The sequence below is a fragment of the Loxodonta africana genome, chromosome 23, assembly GCF_030014295.1.
Source record: "Loxodonta africana isolate mLoxAfr1 chromosome 23, mLoxAfr1.hap2, whole genome shotgun sequence".
Taxonomy (NCBI): domain Eukaryota; kingdom Metazoa; phylum Chordata; class Mammalia; order Proboscidea; family Elephantidae; genus Loxodonta; species Loxodonta africana.
Genome location: NC_087364.1, coordinates 61,902,381 through 61,925,435, shown reverse-complemented (window position 1 = coordinate 61,925,435; position 23,055 = coordinate 61,902,381). Strand labels below are relative to the sequence as shown.

Sequence of the window (23,055 nt, the reverse complement as noted above, 5' to 3'; positions counted from 1 at the left end):
GATGTTGCTTATTGGCCCACTTGTGAGGATTTTTGTTTTCTTTATGTTGAGGCGTAATCCATACTGAAAGCTGTGGTCTTTGATCTTCATTAGTAAGTGCTTCAAGTCCTCTTCACTTTCAGCAAGCAAGGTTGGGTCACCTGCATAACGCAGGTTGTTAATGAGTCTTCCTCCAATCCTCATGCCCTGTTCTTCTTCATATAGTCCAGCTTCTTGTATTATTTGTTCAGCATACAGATTAAATAGGTATGGTGAAAGAATACAACCCTGACGCACACCTCTCCTGACTTTAAACCAATCAGTATCCCCTTGTTCTGTCCGAACTGCCTCTTGATCCATATAAAGGTTCCTCATGAGCACACTTAAATGTTCTGGAATTCCCATTCTTCACAGTGTTACCCATAGTTTGTTATGATCCACACAGTCGAATGCCTTTGTATCGTCAATAAAACACAGGTAAACATCCTTCTGGTATTCTCTGTTTTCAGCCAGGATCCATCTGACATCAGCAATGATATCCCTGGTTCCACGTCCTCTTCCGAAACCGGCCTGAATTTCTGGCAGTTCCCTGTTGATATACTGCTGCAGCCATTTTTGAATGATCTTCAGCAAAATTTTGCTTGCGTGTGATATTAACGATATTGTTCTATAATTTCCACATTTGGTTGGATTACCTTTCTTGGGAATAGGCATAAATATGGATCTCTTCCAGTTGGCCAGGAAGCTGTCTTCCATATTTCTTGGCATAGACAAGTGAGCACCTCCAGCGCTGCATCTATTTGTTGAAACATCTCTATTGATATTCTATCAATTTCTGAAGGCTTGTTTTTCGCCAATGCCTTTAGAGTAGCTTGGACTTCTTCCTTTGGTACCATCAGTTCCTGATCATATGCCACCTCTTGAAATGGTTGGATATCAACTAATTCTTTTTGGTATAATGACTCTGTGTAGTCCATCTTCTTCTGATGCTTCCTACGTCATTTAATATTTTCCCCATGGAATCCTTTACTATTGCAACTCGAGGCTTGAATTTTTTCTTCAGTTCTTTCAGCGTGAGAAACGCCGAGCATGTTCTTCCCTTTTGGTTTTCCATCTCCAGCTCTTTGCACATGTCATTATAATACTTTACTTTGTCTTCTCAAGAGGACCTTTGAAATCTTCAGTTCTTTTACTTCAAAGAGTAATCTAAGTAACCTTGTATAGATACACAAGATGTCTAAAGTTTTGAAGTCAAAGGGAAAAAGATCCTCCTTTTCTTTTATGGGTAATTGTTGTTGCTCTTAGGTGCCATCAAGTTGGCTCCAACACATAGCCACCCTAAGTGTAACAGAATGAAACACTGCCTGGTCCTGTGCCATCCTCACAATCCCTGTCATGCTTGAGCTCACTGTTGCAACCACTGTGTCAATCTGTCTCGTTGAGGGTTTTCCACTTTTTCACTGACCCTCTACTTTACCAAGCATGTCCTTCTCCAAGGATTGGTCTCTTTTGATAACGTGTCCAAAGTAAATGAGACAAAGTCTTGCCATCCTAGCTTAAAGGAGCATTCTGGTATACTTCTTCCAGGACGGGTTTATCCTTCCAGCAGTACATGGTGTGTATATTCAATATTTTTGCCAAAACCATAATTTAAATGCGTTACTTCTTCAGCTTCCTTTTTCATTGCCCAGCTTTAGCATTCATATGAGGCAACTGAAAATATCATGGCTTGGGTCAGGCATACCTTAATCATAAAAGTGACACCTTTGCTTACGGGACATTGATTCTCTTCATGCCCTACTTTCTTCTCCCCATGTCTCTAGCCTGGTTTTCTCTTTTTTTTTTTTTTTTACCTCGTTTGTGTCTCCCTTGAGATTTTTCTGCTTCTCCTTGCCCTCATAAATCTTCCTCTCTCCTAATTTGTAATAGTTGAGGAAATATATGAATGCTTTTTTATAACTAATTTCTATGTAACTACCTTCAACTACATGCTTCTGATTCTTCAAAGCTGCAACATGATAGTAGAAAGAATGAAGTGAATCAGAGAATAAATGTTGAGTTGCAGCTCTGCCACTATTTTTGAGACAATGGGCAAAACAAACAAAAACCTGCCATATTAGGAAGACTAAAACGTTATTAAAATTTAGACTTATAATTAACTTACTGTAGAATAGTAAACTATAATTTACATAGAATCGGTACCCTTATGATTTTTTTACATTTTAAAGCAAGTAAAAAATTAAAGTGAATGAGGTTAGTCAAACGGTCAAATTTCCCTTTAAGTTGATCTAGTCAAATCAGGATATTAAGGTAACACATTGCATTGATTTGAACTGTTTCTCTATGTAAAAGTTCTTGCTCCTTTTCATTGCAACTCCTGAAACAAGTATAAAACCAAACACCAAATCCATTGCCATCGAGTCGATTCCGATTCATAGCGACCTTATAGGACAGAGTAGAACTGCCTGATAAGTTTCCAAGGAGCGCCTGGCAGATTCGAACTGCGGACTCTTCAGTTAGCACCCGTAGCACTTAGCCACTATGCCACCAGGGTTTCCGAAACAAGTATATCCCACAGAACTGCCCACATTCTGAATTTTGTTGATTGCACACCCAGTGTTCTTTAACGTGTCCCTCTCTGCTCTGGATTTTTCATTAATGGATAGATCTAGGGGCTTGATCAGATTCAGGTTCTATTAGTTTCGTAAGACACTTCAAAGGTGATGCTGGGGACTTTGCGTTGTGTGGTACCAGAAGGCACATCATTATGGTGAGATTGCCCAGTGGGCACAGGTGTTGCTACCCTGATCCATCCATACAAAGTTACTCACCAGCTTTTGACCTCACAGCTTCAGCAGTCATTGATGATCATTACCTAGATTCATCAATTCATTAGAAATTGCAAAACAGTGAATAGACTACCACTCCTGCATTTATTAATTGAAGTAACCCTTAAAAAAAAAAAAAAAACTTGTCATCGATTACTTGATTATCCCAAGGTAAGGCAGAATAAACGCTTCTTTCCCTTCAATTTACAGGTTTTCAGAGCAATTACTTAATACCCATTTAACGGTAACCGAGTTGGCTTGTTTCTGGCCATTCTTTTTACCATCACTTTGAACGCACAGATTTACATATTAAATGTGTTTCAACCCATTTCAATTGTTACTGATAATATAACTGTTCCATATATATAACTAGTGGGAACCTCTTCAATTAGATTCTGAGAAAATACTAGAGTGGTATTTGAGAACTTCCCTGTTTCGGTGATACTGAGGAATTGCTGTTAACTTCAGAGATGTAAAATGTTACTGTGGTTTTGTTAGGGAGAAAAATGCCTAGTGTGTACATATGAATCGAATGATGTGATGTCTCCTATTTGCTTCAAAATAAAACAGAAATAAGTTGGTAGGAGCACAGATAAAACAAGCTTGGCGACATGTTGCTATCTTCTGAAGTTGGAATTCGTTACACTATTGTTCATTATTCCCTTATATACATCTAAAAATTTCAATAATGAATTTTCTTATCCTCTTTTAAAAGTCAGAGCTCAAAAAAAAAAAAAAGCTAGTACAGAAAACCGAAACAAAATACACACACCATAAGCCCAATTCATACCCAACCAGATACCAGTTGCCCATGTGTGTCACAGCAGAACTGTGCTCCACGGGGTTTTCAATGACTGAATTTTTGGAAGTAGGTCACCAGGTCTTTTCTTCGGAGGCACCTCTGAGTGGACTTGAACCTCCAACCTTTTAGTTAGCGGCCAATGGCATTCTTCATTTGCACCACCCAGGGACTCGATCCAACCAATTTCCCAAAATTATAACAAAATATAGGCAAAGGGGGGGATTAAGAAAACAAAACCAAACTTATCTACAACCTCACTTTCCACTCAGGAAAATAAGGATATTTGAGTTAAGAGATAGTCTGAAAAGTACAGTTCTTAAAGTATTCTTTATTAAGATCATTAAAAGTTGTAGAAACAACTTTATATTATAAAGGCACAGGGAGACAGTTTTGATAAAATATTCAAATTAAACAGTAACTTACAGTACAAAAGACAATTTTAATGCACATACAAACCCCAAATGTCTGATTCAAAAATATTTCACTGTGTCTATTCATGGGCAATGATTAAAAATATAAATTGCTGCTGTATAATAAATATCTGATAGTGAACATCTTGATAGCAAAGTCAACAAAATATTTATTGCTTTTCACATACATATTATTCCCTGTAATTTTTATTCCTAATTCTTTGACTATCTTCTCCTCAACCTTTTCCAAAGGTAAAAGAAATCCCACACAGCAATCTCATGGGGGGAAATAGTAGTTATAAAAACTACCTCAAATAGCAATCACTGCTGGCAGTGTTTTCTCACTTCCTGTTTTGCAATCAAAATCACACTTGCAAAAAAAATTAGATAAACGTTTGCTAAATCACAGACAACCCCTCTGTGACTAGCATTCTAAGGTGTGTAATGAATATTTATCAAATATAAAAGGTGCTCTGTTTTGAGAACGTATGAAGTTTTGAGTAAGAGGAGAATGTTGACAAGTAACTTTAACCTACTCCCCTCAAAAGTCTTCTAAAGTCGTAAAAAGTCAGCTTACTAAAATTTCCAGCACTCACATGGTCATTGAGGGCAAGGTGGTGGTATATGTGATATATTGATATATAAAAATCAACATAATGCGGTCCACTTTATAATGGAGAGCTCCTACCCTTTTCCCTCCAGTTTTCAAACTGGGATTAATTTTATTGACTTCAGCCTGCTCTTCTGTAGAGCAACCTCCTTTTGATGGTACAAAGCAGAATTTCCATCACAACAGTAAAACAACATGAACCCATCATCATCATTTAAACAATGCTACTTCAACTTAAGAAATACCCACAGTAAAGTATTTGATAATTATTGTAAAGTTATTCAACCGTATGTCATGTTCAGACAGCGTGTAGCAGCTAGTAATGTGCCTGGCACAAAGTTGATACTCAATAAATAGTTGCTGTACGAATGAAAAAGAAAAGAAGAACTTGGCTTTGGTTGCGCATATTTTAATCACTTTCTGATTTAGAATAAGGTCAGTCTAGAACTAAACACTGCATACTGCACCAAAATCTGCTGTAAACAAAAGTAGTAAAACAGAGAAATATTACCTACATTAATAATAGGCAGCTTATACTGTAACACTTCTTAAATAGCCTACGGATTTCACATTCATGGTAATTTTTATCCACACATTTAAATTTGATGTTTTGATGTTCAGAATGACAACTGGATGATGAAGACCTCGGTGGGCAGACTGGCTAAACTGTCTGCTTTCCAAGAAAAACTGTTAGTCCATCGATAATTAAAAGGTTATGATGCCTGATTAAATTCAAATGGTGGCTACCATGCTAATGTGGCCAAACTGCCAATGAATAAAAGGGAGGCTATTGTTCAGCTACATATTCTTAGAAAGCAGTACCTTGATTTTTCAACATTCAAGAGTAACTGCGGAGATCTGAAGTTAATAATGAAAGTGCCAAAATAAAAGTACTGGAAATGGAATGGTGAGATTCAGTAGGTGGCCAATTCTATTTTAAAATCTAGCTGTGGGACTAGGTCTAATATTTCTTTGGCGTATGTATTACTATCTTGCACTAGTTAGCATTTTAAAAAATCCTGGGTTATATTTTTTTCTGAACCAAAATTAACATCAAGGTGTAGATTGCTAGTATATTCTTCTTAAAGTTTTAGGTGAAGGGCAAGCCAACAATTTTGCAACATATGCCAAACTTCATGTTTAGTGTACAATTATAATCACTGGCATAGAAGGATGTAACTGTTAGATAACCTGAAATAATCTCGTGGTTTGTTTTAATCTCATGCAATGGTGAAACCACAGACGGCGGCGGGAGGCGGGGAAGTATTTACACAATAAAATGTTCAGCTTTCAGAAAAAAAGACAGTAAACCTGGGAATCCTGCTCTAATAGTAAATATATACCACACAGTACTGAATGAAAACTAGTCAAAACTTAAATGAACACCAACAATAACCTGAATGTGTAAAATTTAATAAAAAAAATAAAAATGGAAAAAACCCTTTATGTCTGAAGGAAAAGTGGCCTATAAAACAGGCCAATCTAACTTGACATTCAACGTAAATGTGAGATTCACAAAATCATGAGACTAATGCGAACTATGTCAAGTACCATGTACCATTTGATACACAAGCCAATGTGACTATCAGACTCATTTCCAATAGCTTAACGATACTCAGGAATCCACTCAGGCATTCAGGGGGCAAAGCAGTCAAGGACAGCTCGAGTCTCCGAAGTGTAAGAACATATTTATTTGCAGAAGTATCATGTAATTTCTGAAGTCATGTCTTATTTTGATGGATGTTAACATGAGTTCTATCAGTGCAAGTTTATCATCCTCTGAACGTTAATACCTCCAAATTTTGTTTTTCCAGAGAGTTTTTGGTGGATTAGTTTCAGCCAGTGCTATTAAAATGGAGAAAGAAAAGAAGAAAGTTCACCATAGACTACCTCACGTTGTTACTTAATTGTGCTAGATATTCTCTCAGTTCTTTTGCCGCCTGGAATCTGCCGTAGCGCTTCTTTGGGTTGGCACACTCATCTAGCAAGGCCTCTAGGCGGCCATCTTTGGCAATTTCGCTTGGTGGATCATGAAGTAGTCCTCCAGAAGTGCCACGCCAGGTGGCATGTCTGGATAAGAGGTTCTGACAGACAGCATAGTAATTGTGGTCCACCGTGGCACGACCACAAAGAATTTCTTTTGAAAATGATAAGCAAGCCTCCTTATCACAGTCATCAAATTTGCTTTCATACCAGACATCCCAGTTTTCAGGTTTATCTGTGGAAGGGGGAGAAACAGAAAAAGAAAAATATGTTTTAAAATAGAGTTTTCATTTCTTCCAAAAATATAACGTTTCACTAATTAACAAGATAGTACCTGCTCTTAGAATTGTATTCTAATTTTAAACATCTAAGTATATGTGCCTCCCAGTGCCAAGCCGTGCCAGGCCTTTATTGCTTGAAGGATCCGGTTCTAGCAGAGACTTTGATTATCCATGGCAAGTGCCACGCAGAACCATGACACATGCTACATGGGTACAGAAGGACTTACAAATGAGGCTAGAGAAATCGGTTGTATCTCATGTGGTAATGACCATGATTTGTTTTATAAGAAAGATCTCTCTGGCCTGAACACTGGAGGGATTAAGATGGTAACAGCAACTAAAGAAGAACCAGAAAGAAAAACAGGGTGGTGAAAAAAAAATTTTAAATTGAGTGTATGATTAAAGTTTAAACTTCTAATTAGATGATCAGGTTGACATTATTAAAAATGATGTGGTTTAGCAGGTGAGGAGGTGGGGTGGGGGATTAAAGAAAATTTAAGTATCAAGTAGCTGTGAAGGGTTCTGGTGGACATGTCATATACATAGACTTAGAGCTCAGGACTCTGAGGTACAGTATACATATTTTTAGAACCCATTAGCATATGTGTGCTTGATGAAACCATGGGAATGAACGAACTTGTGTAGGATGAGTTGAAAGCAAAGGAAAAAAGAAAAAGGACTGAGGGTAGAACCTTGCCACGTAAGGGGCTGGCAGAGAAGAGGCCAGCGAAAGAAACAGAAGCAGCTCATTCATTCCGTTAATAATTATTGGAATGGCTACCCCACGGCAGGCAGGGGTATAAAATGGTAAACAGACATGGTCCCTCCTCTCACTGGCTTACAATCGAGTTTGTGAAACAGACTATGAAGTAAGTAAATCAATGCACTTCTATCATAAATTGTGGGAAATGCTATGAAGGAACTGCAGTTTCTAACAGTACAAAGATTTATGAGGGAAACAACCCTCGCTGCTGTTAGATATGGTAGTCAGGAATGGTCCGTTTTAGGCGGTAACGTTTAAGCTAAGGCTTGGAGGACAAGTAGCTTGCTGTATATGGAGAAAAGATGAGGCATTTCAGGCAGAGAGAACTGTATTTGGGAAAGCCCAGAGGTGGAAAGGTTCATTCGAGGAACCAAAATACTGAAGCATCAATGGACAGAGGGCATTAAAAGATGAAAGAGAATAGGGTCAAGGCACAGGGATTATGCCATGGTAAGGAGCCTGGATTTGACTTGAAGAACATTAGGGAGTCATTAAAGACATTAAGCAGAAGAGTGAGAAGATCAGATTTCTGTTTTTAAAAAGAAACCATGCAAGTAGTTGGAGGAAGCCAAAGGAAGGACGAATTTTAGGAAGTTGTTACTCTCCAGAGTCGCATCACAAATTTGCCAATTAGGTGGTTACTAATTTTTTTTTTTTAATGGTAAGCAGACATCTAGGTAAGGTTTTAAGGGGTTGAGGAATGAACGGAGGTTCAGCAGAGGCAGGCAGAGTAAGCAATACTTCAAAACAGCTGAGAGACAAGGGAAGGCAGGAGATGAAGCAGTAATTTCAAGTTGGAGTTGGATATTGTTTTTGTTTTTAAAGCAGGAATGGGTCTTATATACTTGTTTATGGGTGTCTATGGTTATTAAGGAGCCCTGGTGGCACAGTGGTTAAGAGCTCGGGTACTAACCAAAAGGTCGGCAGTTTGAATCCACCAGCCGCATCTTGGAAATCCTTGGGGGGAGTTCTACTCTTTCCTATAGGGTCGATATGAGTTGGAATTAACTCCACAGAAATGGGTTTTGTTATTAAGGGAGGAACTGAAGAAGGTACCATACGCAACAAGTTCTCAAAGAAGGATCTAGTGTGTCTGAAGATGACAGGTAAATGGATGCTATTTTAACTAGGTTTAGATGATAAAGGGAAGGACGCTAAGGGAGTTTCCACAGCAAAACTTCAATCTCCTTGTGAAAAAAAATATACAGGTCGTTTATTGCAAAAAGAAAAGAAAAGAATGTGAACACTTGAATAATAGCGCCTTTTGCAACACGGCTATTTAGACAGTCCCACCATGAGACATCTGAAACTAACCGGCCAGGGCTAGATGAAGTAGCACCGGAGCAATGCTCACTAGATGAAATGTAAGAATACAGAAACTACATGGATGGATTCATCCAACATTAGGACTCAGCTGGTATAAAAGCCTTAATATGTATTCCTGAAATACCTGCATAAAATGAATTTGAGAAAAAAAACATTTTTTTAAGCCCCAGAATGAAAATTTAAAAAGTGTAGGGAAGTTGCACAATGCTGTGAATACACTAAAAACCCACTGACTTGTAGACATTAAAAAGAAAAGCATGATGCCAGCTGCTGCAACCGTCTTCGATGCAGGCAGAGGTACCAGAATAATGGAACCCTGGAGGAGAGTGTCCACTGCCTGTGGAAGGATCCACGTGACAAGTGCAGAAATAATCAGAAAGTTGTGTGTTGAGTGTGGAATCAGAACAAGGGACTGAGGAAAATCAAGTATTTAACAGGTTCGTTACACGATAATGCAAAAATTAAGGGTCAACCTGATATACTGTCACATTCACTGCATTCTACAGGTGCCACAAATCTTTGGTGTTTATTCATCAAAAGATCTTCCTACAAAGGGGAGGGGAGGGGAAGGGAGAAAAAATAAAAGACCTTCACCGTGAGGCAATAACCCTTTGGTTTCTTTTTTCTGACTGGATCGGTTATAGAGCTACAGCCTTTGTCCCTGACACTTTAAAATTCCTATGCCATTTAATTTTCAGAACACTTCAGACACTCTGCCCACCTCTGAATATCAAGGTTTTGGGTGAGATGTAATAATCAGAATGTCAAGTCTAAGTCAGATCTGCAGTGCCAGGAATTATCCAGATGGTTATAAACAAAATCGAGTTCATCAGTGTTGAGACTGACTACAAGCAGCCCCACAGAGTAATAGAAGAAGCGCTCCATGAGGATGGTACAGTCTCTCTGGTAGCCTTTAGCTATGTACACTGAATTCTGCCTTAGGCTCCTAAACAACACAATACACAGCACATCATAAGTTAAAGATGTGTGTACACACACATATACGCACTCACAGTATATTCGTGTTCATTAGAACATTAAACGATATTTTACTAAATATAGAGAAACAGTGTTGACTAAGAGTATGATATTTGTTTACCAATACTGGTTAAACAAAGCAAAGAATGGCAGACAAAAGGCTGCCAAAATTATTTAAGGAAGAAATTAAAGCCTGTTTCATATGAATGTCAACATTATTTTGACAGGAAAAAAGGAGTATAAAAAAAAACAAATCTAAAAGTTATGTACTTACTTTGTCTAATTAATCGTTTGTCAGCAACCAAAACATTTTCAGCATCCACAATGATTACCTTCCCATCTCTAGGACCAACTGCAAAATTGTCAAAGCTGACATCCAGGAGGTAGAGTGCAAATTCAAAGTCATTGTTTGTAAGCTGCTCTGCTATTTCCATTAATTGCCAAGCAAGGTCAACTCGTTTTTCCCATGGTGCGTTAAAATAGCTCCACAGTTCTTCTCCAACATAATTTACAGCCACCATTCTTCCACAAGCTCCAAGATATTTTGCAAATGGCCAACCTTCATCAGATGGAAAACTCTACAAAAGAATTATCTTAATATTATAAGAGATTCTGATTAAGATATCCTTTTTTTTAACCCTAGCCCCCTAGATCTTCTCAGTAGAGATTTCTACCAGGAATGACCTCCGGTTTTCTCGTTGTATTCAATAATTTGTTAGAGATAAAATTCCTCTTTTTTTTTTTTTTTTCTAACTATGGACTAGAAAAATTGTAAATAGAGAACTTTACATTGGAAAACTAAATTAGGATCTGATAAGTCTTGCTTATCAAAATCTCAGGACCAAATTGATCAGTGAAAGACAAAACACTTTCTTAATTACCAAGTCTAAAAGTGTTTACGCTCTCCTTCATCTTCTTGACTTCAACCAATCCTTCTTCACAATCAACCAATACTACAAACCTATCAACCAGCAATATTTACTGGGTACCAGGCATTGTGCTAAGCTAGCAAAAACAGCATACTAAATGGTTGATCTCTGGAGTGATAGGACTTTCATTTTAGAATAGAAGACAGAAGCCAAAAAAAAAAAACAAAACAATTATGAATATCGTTTAAGTGTTAGCTACTAAAAAGTGGCACAAGTCCTATAGGAGCATTTAATAGGGACTTTATTTATTTTTTTTTTTACCGAGTCCAGAAGGGAACAGGGATAGAATTCAGGGATGGGTCTTTTAAGAAGGATCTTGTCTTTTAAGCATGAACTTGAATTTTGAGCTGACACCAAGAAGGTAAAGTGCAAAGGTTGATAAGGAGCAACCTGGTATCTTTCAATGCAACTTCCCCTCTAAACACCTCTGGTCCCACGTCCATCCTCCTTCCCCTTCTACTACCACATTTTCTGTGCTCCCTAGCCCAGCCTCAAAATTATTCATTCTCCTAATCTTGGCAAGGTTTCCTAGTGGATTGATAGCTACTAGTGTATTTTTATCCCAAATCAAAAGAAAACGTTTCCATGACCTCGAACACGTCATTTTCGACTTACGTAAAGTGACGGGCTTAATTTAAGGTACCTTCTAAGTAATGAAACACCCATGACTACAAAATGAGTTTTGGAGTGAAAAAGGCTGCCAAGTAATATTTTACACAACTTCTTGGATAAGACCACTTGAACAGGAGGAGATGTGTTTTCAGAATCATTCCCTCAGCTAGTTAATACCTTTCCTCAATCAGGGAAAACAAAATTAGGAGAAGGTGCTATTTACACTGAACTACTGCAGGAGAGTAGAGAGTAGACTGGGAAGGCAGTATTACTGTATTGCGTATAATCACAACACAAAACAAAACACTACGGAATATATATGTGGCCTACTTTTATTACTAAAACATTGAATAAACTACACAGATTTAAGAAGCTAGAGATGAGGCTCTTCCCCTTGGACCTTTAAGGAAATGCGTAATATTAATTTTACTCTGAGCTTTATAAAATCACCAAAACTCAGTAATCAACTTTAAAAAGAATTTTAAGGATTAAACTTCACCCGTAATCTTATCACTTAACTATTTCCATTTGTGTGCTACCTTTCAATTCAATCAATGAACAATAACTGTACTTGTTCTTTGTATATATAACTCTTTTTTGAATTTTAGTATCTGCAGTTCTGTGATCTAAGTAAAAAAATTGAGATGTGATATTATGAATCTTTAAATATGGTAAGTGAATTGATTCAATTACATTTCAGACCCTACCTACTGATCCTTTAGAAATCATGGTTAAGCACATTTTTAATCTTGTACCTGAGGCTTCTTTATTTCTCTGTGACATTAGGAAACGTGACAGATTGCTCATATCCAATGTGCAGTGCAAAACACTGTTTGCTAACTGTCATGGATTGAATTACATCCCCCCAAAAATGTGTGTATCAACTTGGTTAGCCAATGATTCTCAGTATTCTGTGGCTGTCCTCCATTCTGAGATTGTAAATTTATGTTAAAGAGGATTAGGGTGGGACTGTAACACCCTTACCAGGTCACATCCCTGATCTAATGTAAAGGGAGTTTTCCTATGGTGTGGCCTGCACCACCTTTTATCTCTCAAGAGATAAAAAGAAAGGGAAGCAAGTAGAGATTGGGGACCTCATACCACCAAGAAACCAGTGCTGAGAGCAGAGCGCATCCTTTGGACCTGAGGTTCCTGAGCTGAAATGCTCCCAGACCAAGACAAGACTGATGACAAGGACCTTCCCCCAGAGCCAACAGAGAGAGAGAGGCTTCCCCTGGGGCTGGCATCCTGACTTCAGACTTCTAACCTACTGGATTTTGTGAGAATAAACTTCTCTTTGTTAAAGCTATCTATCTGTTGTATTTCTATTATAGCAGCACTGGATAAAACCAAGACACTAAACATATACTATTCTCAACTTTTCCTCTCAAGTTCAAACTTATTAATTTAATATTCGTACCTCAACTTCCTGCTACCTACACAACCTTGAAGATTTAGTTAAACAAAGTTATAGAAGATTTAACTTTTTCCCATAAGCATTCATGTGTAAAGTTCCCAACATAAAAGGTGAAAGCACTAAATGAGTAAATATGAGACAAACACTGTCGTGCAAAAAAGGAAAACAAAAAACTCCAATACACAACTGGTATATTTTTCCCATGCCATACTGTAGAACAGATACAAACATATCTCTGTAAAAATAAAATGGTCTTTGACAAGAGGAGAGAAGGGAACCCTGCCAACATATGCACATGTACAAACGCCTCCTTGTTTTTGGAGCCTTTCCAACCGGCAGACAACAGTCAAATCTACACTTTGTCACCCAAGTCCCTAGAAGAAGAGGGTAAAACATCCGACCAAATGTCACACTGAGCAACTTTATATTCATACAGTGGTTTCTGACAATGTTAACTGAAATCCTGTTAGGCCTCAATGTAAGAAGAATGCTATAATTCCTTCATACAGCTTGCTACCTACATAATCTTTTAGAACAACTTTAAAAAATGAATTCACTGCTGCTATAACAAGAATTATTTTTTCATTGTCTAAACAAAATAGATTTCATTAATGGGAGAACTCCACTGAGCACACTGTAGTACCAAAAAACAAACAAAAATGGTCAAAGTCAAAATATTTTAAAATTGTTCTTAAAGCAATTTTGGCTTACAAACAAATTACCATGGTTAAGCAGAGCTGGAGAGATCCAATTTTAAGAAGTTACAGCCCGGATTTGCAAATATATCAAGCTATAAGAAAAACAAGTTCTTACTTTGTGATTACCAGCCCTCACAGTTCATAAAACAGAGTAGCTAGGATGAGTTTACTGCTGAGGTTTACATTTTACTATTTAAAACAAAAACTTAAAATATGATTTCCAAATTGCCTGGAACAATAAGTACATAGTTTAAAGTACTCAGAAATAGTGTGTGATAAATTTAATGAATTATTTACAACTGAAAAAAATATGTACAAATGCTTTTCCATTGAAGGAAAGGAGCCTTTAAACAGAATACTTTCAATTCTAATTGCTCTGGAAGTGCTTCGCTCAATTGTTGGGGGCTTTTAATCAGGCATGAATGCACGTCACAAGAAGTGTAAATATGTAAGGTCTTTGAAAGTAAATATTAGTTTAAGATTGTATAAAAGTACAAAACATAAAACTACATATTCACTTTTCTCTTACTTCATCTTTTTAAAATATTAAGTTGGGGACAACCCAAAGATGTCTACAGATCACTAAAAATGTAAAAATAACAAATGGAAATCTGAAGTCAAACATGGGTAAGTGTTAAGATTTAAAGAAATATTAAATGCCTTCACTGTTAATTTAGAACATAAAACCTATGAGTGGTAACTTTGATGAAGGGTAGGACAGTACACAATGCTGAGGAAGCCAGCGCAACATATCCAAGGCAAGGTCATGGAAGCTCCACAGATATATGCAAACTCCCTGAGGGACTAAATTACTGGACTAAGGGCTGTGGGGACCATGGTCTCAGGGAACATCTAGCTCAACTGGCATAACATAGTTTACAAAGAATATGTTCAACATTTTACTTTGGTGAGTAGCATCTGCGGTCTTAAAAGCCTTTGAGCAGCCATCTAAGACACTCCACTGGTCTCACTCCTTCAGGAGCAAAGGAGAATGAAGAAAACTAAAGATACAAGGGAAAGATCAGTCCAAAGGACTACTAGCCCACATCTACCATGGCCTCCACCAGACTAAGTCCAGTACAACTAGATGGTGCCCAGCTACCACAACCAACTGCTCTGACAGGGATCACAATAGAGGGTCCCGGGCAGAGCTGGAGAAAAAATGTAGAACAAAATTCTAACTCCCCCCCAAAAAAGGCCAGAGTTATTGGCCTGACAGAGACTGGAGAAACCCTGACAGTATGGCCCCCAGACACCCTTTTGGCTCAGTAATGAAGTCACTCCTGAGGTTTGCCCTTCAGCCAAAGATTAGACAGGCCCATAAAACAAAACAAGACTAAAGGGGCACCTTAGCCCAGGGACTAGAAAGCAAGAGGCGACAGGAAAGCTAATGATAGGGAACCTAAGGCTGAGAAGGGAGAGTGCTGATATGTTGTGGGGTTGTTAGCTAATGTTATAAAACAACATGTGTAGTAACTGTTTAATTTAATGAGAAGCTTGCTTGTTCTGTAAACCTTCATCTAAAGTATAATAAAAAAAAGTTTTTTAAAAAAAGGAAACGTATTTTGAATATGAAACCTAAGATAAATCACCATGTCTTTTTTTGGGGGGTAACAGAAAACTGAAAGCAGCCCTAGTGGTGTAGTGGTTAAGACCAAAAGGTCGGCAATTCAGATCCACCCTGCTCCTTGGAAACCCTATGCGGCAGTTCTACTCTGTCCTGTAGGGTTGCTATGAGTTGCAATCAACTCAAAGGCAACAGGCTTTTTTTAAGGTCATTTTCCATTGTAAGAAAAAAACAGAATTCAGGTGATAATGTACATAATTGATATTAAAAATTAAAGACATCAATATTTTATATTCTTTTCATACTGTATAATATTTTATAAAATTTCCATAATTAAAGGACAATAAAGTATGTAAGTGGGAGAAAGACGTGGCAGTCTGTTTCTGTAAATATTGGAAATCCTATAGGACAGTTCTACTCTGTCCTATAGGGTCACACGAATCAGAATTGACTCAACGGCAATGGGTAAAGTGTACAAACATAATAACGGACTTGAAATCAGAAGGCTAGATTTTGAGGCCCATCTCTACCCCTGCATCTCATGCACTGCGTAACTAAGTTGCACAGACTTGGTTTCCTCCTCTGTAAAACTAGAATAATGTTTATAGCACTGTCATCATCAGGACAATCCAAAGATCAAAAGAAAAAAGGTATGAAATGTGCTTTGTAAATTTAGTAACTATAAAGAGATTGCTTACCAAAAAACTTTTATACTTGCTATTTAAGTCCATTATATTAAAAGTCTATTCACCCATCAAGAGATGTGCTTATTTTCATATCACCTACTGAAAGACAAATACAAATAATGACAAGAAGCACTAAATTATAGATGTATTGTTAACTGCCCCCTAGTAATTTCTAATTTACAATGGAATATATAAATTAGTCACCACAACTTTAGACTCAGTTCTATGTGAAATGTATCCAGAAGCACGAAAAATGAAGAAATTAAAAACTTGGTAACATGTATATACATAGAGCATTATAATTTGTTTTCACTTATTATTGATAAGTGACAGAAAGTAAACACCAAATGCTAAAATAACATTATCACCTATCTGGATCAAAATGAAATGGTATTATATTTTACATGGTCAATAGATTTTTGAATTGGAGGGTACGACTGATAAATCTAGTCCAATTTCCTTATCAGCACAGTGTTAGTGATTTGCCTAACGTTGCACAAGTAATAAGAGGCAAAGCCAGGCCATGCCATAATTCCAACAGTCAAAATGGATTCAAAGGGTATTTTGATCCTTGCAACTTCTCTGACAAACTAAAGCAAAGCTGCATGATACAACCCCTTAGTCCAATATTCTTGTATTTCAGAACTCTGAATTTCTCACATTTTAGAAAGGTGGACATGTACATCCCACGTAGTACACAACGTCCCCAGTGGTATCTGGTACAGCATTCCCAAGCAAACACTTTGTGTGGCAAAATGAATGTAAGATTATTCACCCTAAGTGGGATAAATAAAACACAAACTTTGCCTTTTGTCAATTCAGATTTGTGTGTGTGTGTTATTTAAGTTTGATAAAACCTATTTTCCTACGAATTTTTAAATTTTGGAACTGAGATAGGGATTGTAGATGAACCCACATTCTATTGACTACTAAAGCAGCTAGAGTAAAAGGCAGTGAGTTGTGGAGTGAGAAGAATACAAATTTTGAATTAAGAAAATCTTAGATCTAGTCTAGCTCCACCATGAAATGCTAAGTAAACAGTTGTAAATAAAACACAGTCTCTACCCTCAGGAAGCCTTTTCAGCCTGGGTTGGGAAGACAGTTATTAAACGCAAACACACATAAATGAATTTACAGTTACAAATTACAGAAACACAGTATGCTGAGAAAGAAGTGTAGGGGCCTATTTCAGATTGCTTGGTAAACAGCAGCTTCTAAGGAAGTGCTTAAGCTGAGATCTAAAGGATGGGCGTAATATTAGGCAGGCTAGGATGGGGGGAGAAAGAACATTCTGGCACATGCTAGAGCTGGAAACTGTCTTCTCGGAAATAGCTGCATAGAACTGAGTGAGGGGGAAAATGGCCTGAGGTAATGGAGTCTGGAGAGCGAGACAGGAACCAGATCATACTGGGTCTTACAGAACAAAACACAAACTCCTCAACATGGCTGATGTGCTACGAAAAAACAACTTTTTCAAATATCACATTAATACTCTTTGATCAGTAGCTACTGGTCTGCCAGGTTAGTGATAAGGCCAATTTATTCTATCACCTCATGACTGTGTGACCCAGGATGTATGAGTAAAGATACACAGAGCAGTACCTTTAAGTTTTATTTATTTACTTTGACTTAATTACTTACTTACAAAGAATGATATGAGACTGATTAAAATGAGGTCAACTTTAGAAGTGCTTGTGTTCTATTACCATTTTTTCTCCCTACATGACCAAACATTAAAAGTAGGGCTTGCATACTAAATTTAAAAGATCACAATTTTTTCATACAAGAAATATGAAATATTTTTATAATCATTCATTACCTCACAACATTCCATTAGAAGAACACAACTTTACAGTTTGTCTAAAGAATTAAAATGAATGACTATAGGTCAAGAGCAAGGCTGACTGCTAAAAAAGGAAGAAATTCCTAATACAAACACGAACCTCAAAAGAAAATCTATTGATAATTGAAGCATACATAATCTAAAATCTGGTTATCAGGTTTCCTACAGAACGGGCATTTCTGCACACACACACACAATTAAAATCTGAGAACAGTCTTTGAAAGTAAAAGTATCAGAAGCATAGAAAATACTTAAAAAGTTCCGTTTAAGTTTTAAAATTATTTTTAAAAGCTCCAATTTGAATGCAATCCCACTGTAGTAACGCATGTTACAACAGCTGCTCGCAGAGATTAGTCAACTGTACTGGTGACAGACTAATGTGTTCACAGTTTTGTGATCTGTCTGGAGGGAAAATATAGTAAAATTATTGGGATGACTAAACGGTTAACCTAGTTTTTATGAAAACTTTTCTATGACCCTAGCTTCTTGATTTTATACTGCCAAGTGGTGGCCAAAATCCATCGCCAACACTCTAGGATCTTAACAATCTCAAGATTTTCAAGCCCTCACAAATGCGCCATTTATCTCAGGAAATAACTTTTTGAATGCCATTTTCCACCCACCTCAAATTCCAACAATATTAAGCAATGCCTTGTAAATAACAAGGTTGTGTTATTTCACTGAATAGCATGTCCAACAGCTGTTTCTAAAATTGGAAACCAATGTCAAAACACATCAACAAAAAAATTTACCCAAGCTTAATAGAAATAAATAGGCTTTTAGAATAGTTCAAGAAATGCTTCCCTTCAAAAAAAAAAATCATTCGGATCAAATTTTAAGTCATAAAATACGTATAAATTTAATAGTTTCAACTGTTCTTTTCTTACAACCTGCTCTCACAACACAAATGTGATCCACATTACTAAGTTAAAATATATGCCTACAAAAACTATATGCAAACATTCGCTCCCAATAAAAACAAAATTTTAAAGAAATAAGTTTTTTTTGGACCCAATAACCTAAGAATGCTACTTGACTTCCTTTAGGCAAGATCTGATTTCTCTAATAGTCTGACAAATAGAAAAGTACTAACTTCCCGGGTTCCTTTAAACACAACTGATTTAATACAGTTCTTTGAAAGAATATGAGCCCTGGTGGTGCAGAGGTTAAAAGCTCAGTTGCTAACCGAATGGTCGGCAGTCCAAATCTACCAGCCACTCCTTGGAAACCCTATGGGGCAGCTCCACCCGGTCCTATAGGGTCACTATGAGTTGGGATGGACTCAACCACAACAGTTCAAAAGTAACAGCAAAACATCCACAGGTAACGTGGTATCTGTTAAATACTTGGTGCTTGGTTTTAGTAGATCTGTATCCTTGTTGTTGCCTTAAATTTCACACAGCCAAAACAAAACTCTTGGTTCCTCAACACAAACCTGATCCTTCTGTAGGCTTCCTCATCTTAAGTAATAGCATCGCTCACTCAGGTGCTCCGACCAAAAACCCAGGAGATAACCTTCATTTTTGCCTTTTCCTCATTCCTTAACCCATCAGTAAGTCTTGTTAGCTGTTCTCTGAGATATACTGGATCTGACCATTTTTCACAATCTCCACTGCAAATCTTAAACCACCAAGCTATCTTCCATAAACTACGCTGGAAGTCTCCCTGTCTTGCCGCTTCACAAGCCGTTCTCCACAAATCAGGCCCTGCTTAAAAACACTTCTATTGTTTCCCATTGCTGAGAATAAAATCCTAACTCCCTAAACAGGGATTGCAAGGCTATACGAGATCTGGCCTACCCTGACCTCGACAGTCTACCATGCTTCCCTAACCTATTGTCTAGTCGTTCCAACTCAGAGCAACCCTACAGGACACAGCAGAACTGCCCAATAGGGTTTCCAAGGAGTGGTAGGTAGATTCAAACCACTGACCTCTAGGTTATCAGCCGAGCTCTTAACCACTGTACCACCAAGTCTCTGTGCTCCTATGCCTAATCCTCCTTTGGGGTCTCTGGATTTGCAACACCTCTTGCCTGTCAACACTCTACCTTTCGAACTTTAAATCATTGGCTGTTCACCATCATTCATACCTTAGCCAAAACGTCACTCTTTCTGACCACCCAATTTAAAGTATCCTGTACCCAACCTAATTCTCCATCAGAGGAGGCTGTGTTGTTCTTTTTATAGTATCTACCATCTGAAATTTTTCTTTTGATTATTTGCTTCCTTGCTCACACCCAATCCCCCAGAAAGCAAAGGCCGTGCAATCTGTGCCCTGGCTTGTCATCTTTAATGTACCCCAAGGGCATACAGATCAGTTGCTGGCACTACTGAGCAATGCCACACAATTCTTGTCAGATCCTCCACTTCAAAGTCAAAACCACAAGAGAGAACTGGAACAGAAAAATATGAAGAAGATACAAAGGCATCACATCTACCTCAGATAATAAACTTCTGTCTCAGAGTGTCAGAATAATCATAAACAATCCAGATTTAACTTCTATGTATTTTGGTATTATCATTTAGCAGTGTGCTAAATACGACGGTTAAACTTTGATTATTGCTAATAGAGAAAAGTTAAACTATTTGTATTACTGATTATCTAAATCCTGTTTCCTACAATATTCAGTCTACTCATTGTACTCCAGTGGAACAAATCTCTAGTTCTCTTTTTATTTTTTTAATAATATTTTATTGTGTTTTAGGTGAAAATTTACACAGCAAATTAGGTTCCCCTTTAACAATTTTGGAAACCCGGGAGGCGTAGTGTTCAAGAGCTACATCTGCTAACCAAAAAGTTGGCAGTTTGAATTCACTAGGCACTTCCTGGAAACTCTATGGGGCAGCTCTACTTTGTCCTACAGGGTTGCTACCAGTCGGAATCCAGGTGATGGCAACAAGTTTGTTTGTTTAATAATTTTTATACAAATTGTTCTGTGCCACTGGTTACAATTTTTATAATGCATCAGCATCCTCATTATTTCCATTCTGTTTGTTCTGTTTCCATTGATCTAGCTTCCCTGCCCCTCCTTGCCTTCTCATCTTTGGTTTTAGAGAAATGTTGACTGTTTGGTCTCATGTAGTTAATTTTTTAAGGGAGCACATTACTCATAGGTGATATTGTTTATTTTATAAGCCAATCTATTATCCGGCTGAAAGGTAACTTGCAGAAACAGGTTCAATTCCAAGTTCAAAGGTATCTTAGGGCAATAGTCTGGGCGGTTCCTCTAGTTGCTATAGATAGATCTAGTAGGTCTGGGCTTTGCTTAGGAATTTGAGTTTTGCTCTAAAGATTTTTCTCTCATTCTACTCTGACCTTCTATTGTGTTGCTGGTCATAATGGTCAGTAGTGGTAGTAGGTGGGCACTATCTAGTTCTTCTGGTCTCAGATTAAAAGTGGCTGTGGTTTGTGTGGGCTGTCTCATGGAAAAGTTTCTTCTTTGAACCTTTGTTTTTCTCCATTCTCTTTTGCTTCATGAGTAGAACCGATAGTTCTATCTCAGGTTGCCATATGCAAGCTTTTAAGACCTCTGTTGCTACTCACCAAACTAGATGCAGAACATTATCATTGTGAACTGTTAACGCCAACGGACTAAGTTGTCTCCCGAGACTACGGTCCCAAGCCTTTTAAACCAGTAAATCAATCCTCAGTTGTCTGGATATGTCTAGGAAGCCTCTGTAACTGTGCCCCCTATGTGGCTTGTTATATACGTGGATATATGTACCACACGCAAACGTATATATACATATGCCTACAGACACACCTAAACATGCATGTGTACTTACTCCCATATGCCTTCCTATACACATGTATGCATCTATATCTACCTATGTAATCACACATTTTTTGTTTTTACTGTTGTTGCAAAATTGTTTGTTATAGCATTTACTGAAATTGTCCCTTTTTCTCATGTACTTCTTAGTATCTTTATTTCCCTTGGTCAGGCTGTACTGACTTCACACATATTTGGGACTGCCTTTCCCATCACCAAACGTAACAAGTGTTGCTATCTAGAAAGTGATCCCCACCCCCATCCCTGGTAATCATCAAAGAACTTTGTTTTCTGTGTATGTACCTATTCTTGACTTTTTATAATAGTAGAACCATAAAATATTTGCCTTTTTGTGACTGACGTATTTTACTTAGCATAATATCCTCTAGATCCATTCATGTTGTAAGATGTTTCGTGGACTCATTATTTTTTACAGTTGAGAAGTAATTCCATTGTATGTATGTACCACGATTTGCTATTTGTTCATCTGTTGATGGGCACTTAGGTTGTTTCCATCTTTTTGCTGTTGTGAATAATGCTGCAATGAACATGGGTGTGTACCTGTCTATTTGTGTCACTGCTCTTATATCTCTAGGATATGAACCTAGGAATGAGATTGCTAGATCATGAGGTATTTTTATTTCTAGCTTTTTGAGAAGTGCCATACTGTTTTCCATAGTGCTTACACCATCTTACAATCCCACTAGCAATGGATATAAGTTGCAATCTCCCTACAACCTCATCAGTATTTTCTGTGTTTTTGATCACTGCTATTTTTGCAGGGGTGAGGTGGTATCTCACTTTAGTTTTGATTTGCATCTCTCTAACAGCTAATGACGGCAAGAATCTTTTCATGTATTTGTTGGCCGTATCACAATATCCTCTTTGACGAAGTGTCTGTTCATGTCCTTTGCACATTTTTTTATTGGATTGTTTGTCTTTTTGTTGTTGAATTGCTGAAGTTTTCTGTGTGTTTTAGAGATCAGACCCTCATCAGATATGTCGTTGCCAAAGATTTTTTTTCCCAGTCTATAGGTTCTCTTTTTACCCTCAATAAAGTCGTTTGATACTGAATTTTTAGGTGGTCCCAGTTGTTTATCTTCTGTCATTTGTGCATTTTTAAGTTTTGTTTGATAGACTATTTACGCCAAAAAATTAGGTTCCCTAGTATTGATCCTATGTTATCTTCCAGGAACTTTATCGTTTTAGCTGTAACATTTAGGTCTTTAATCCATTTTGTTAGTTTTTGTGCGTGGTGTAATGTATGGATTCTGATTCATTTTTCTGCACATGGAAATCCAGTTTTGCCAGCACCATTTGTTAAAGAGACTGTTATCTTTCCCCACTGAATTAACTCTGACCTTTGTTGAAGACCAGCTACCCATAGATGGATGGATTTACTTCTGGGTTCCCAATTCTATTCCATTGGTCTATATGCCTGCAACAATGAGCTTAAGCATAACAACGATTGTAAGGATGGCTCAGGACCAGGCAGTGTTTCGTTCTGTTGTACATAGGGCCGCTCTGAGTCGGAATCGACTCGACGGCACCTAACAACAACATTTATGTCT

At 37.6% G+C, this 23,055-nt stretch overlaps 1 protein-coding gene across 1 annotated transcript in view; it reads right to left on the bottom strand.

Moving 5' to 3' along the window:
* Positions 1-3,130: 3,130 nt before the first annotated feature.
* DIPK2A (divergent protein kinase domain 2A) overlaps positions 3,131-23,055 on the bottom strand; it is a 33,952-nt gene continuing 14,027 nt past the window's right edge. Inside the window, exons 2-3 of the mRNA XM_023555450.2 lie at positions 10,235-10,538; positions 3,131-6,847 (exon numbers count right to left, since the gene is read on the bottom strand). Coding sequence (XP_023411218.2) covers positions 6,516-6,847; positions 10,235-10,538 — 636 coding nt within the window. The 3' untranslated portion in view covers positions 3,131-6,515. The remainder of the gene's footprint in view (positions 6,848-10,234; positions 10,539-23,055) is intronic.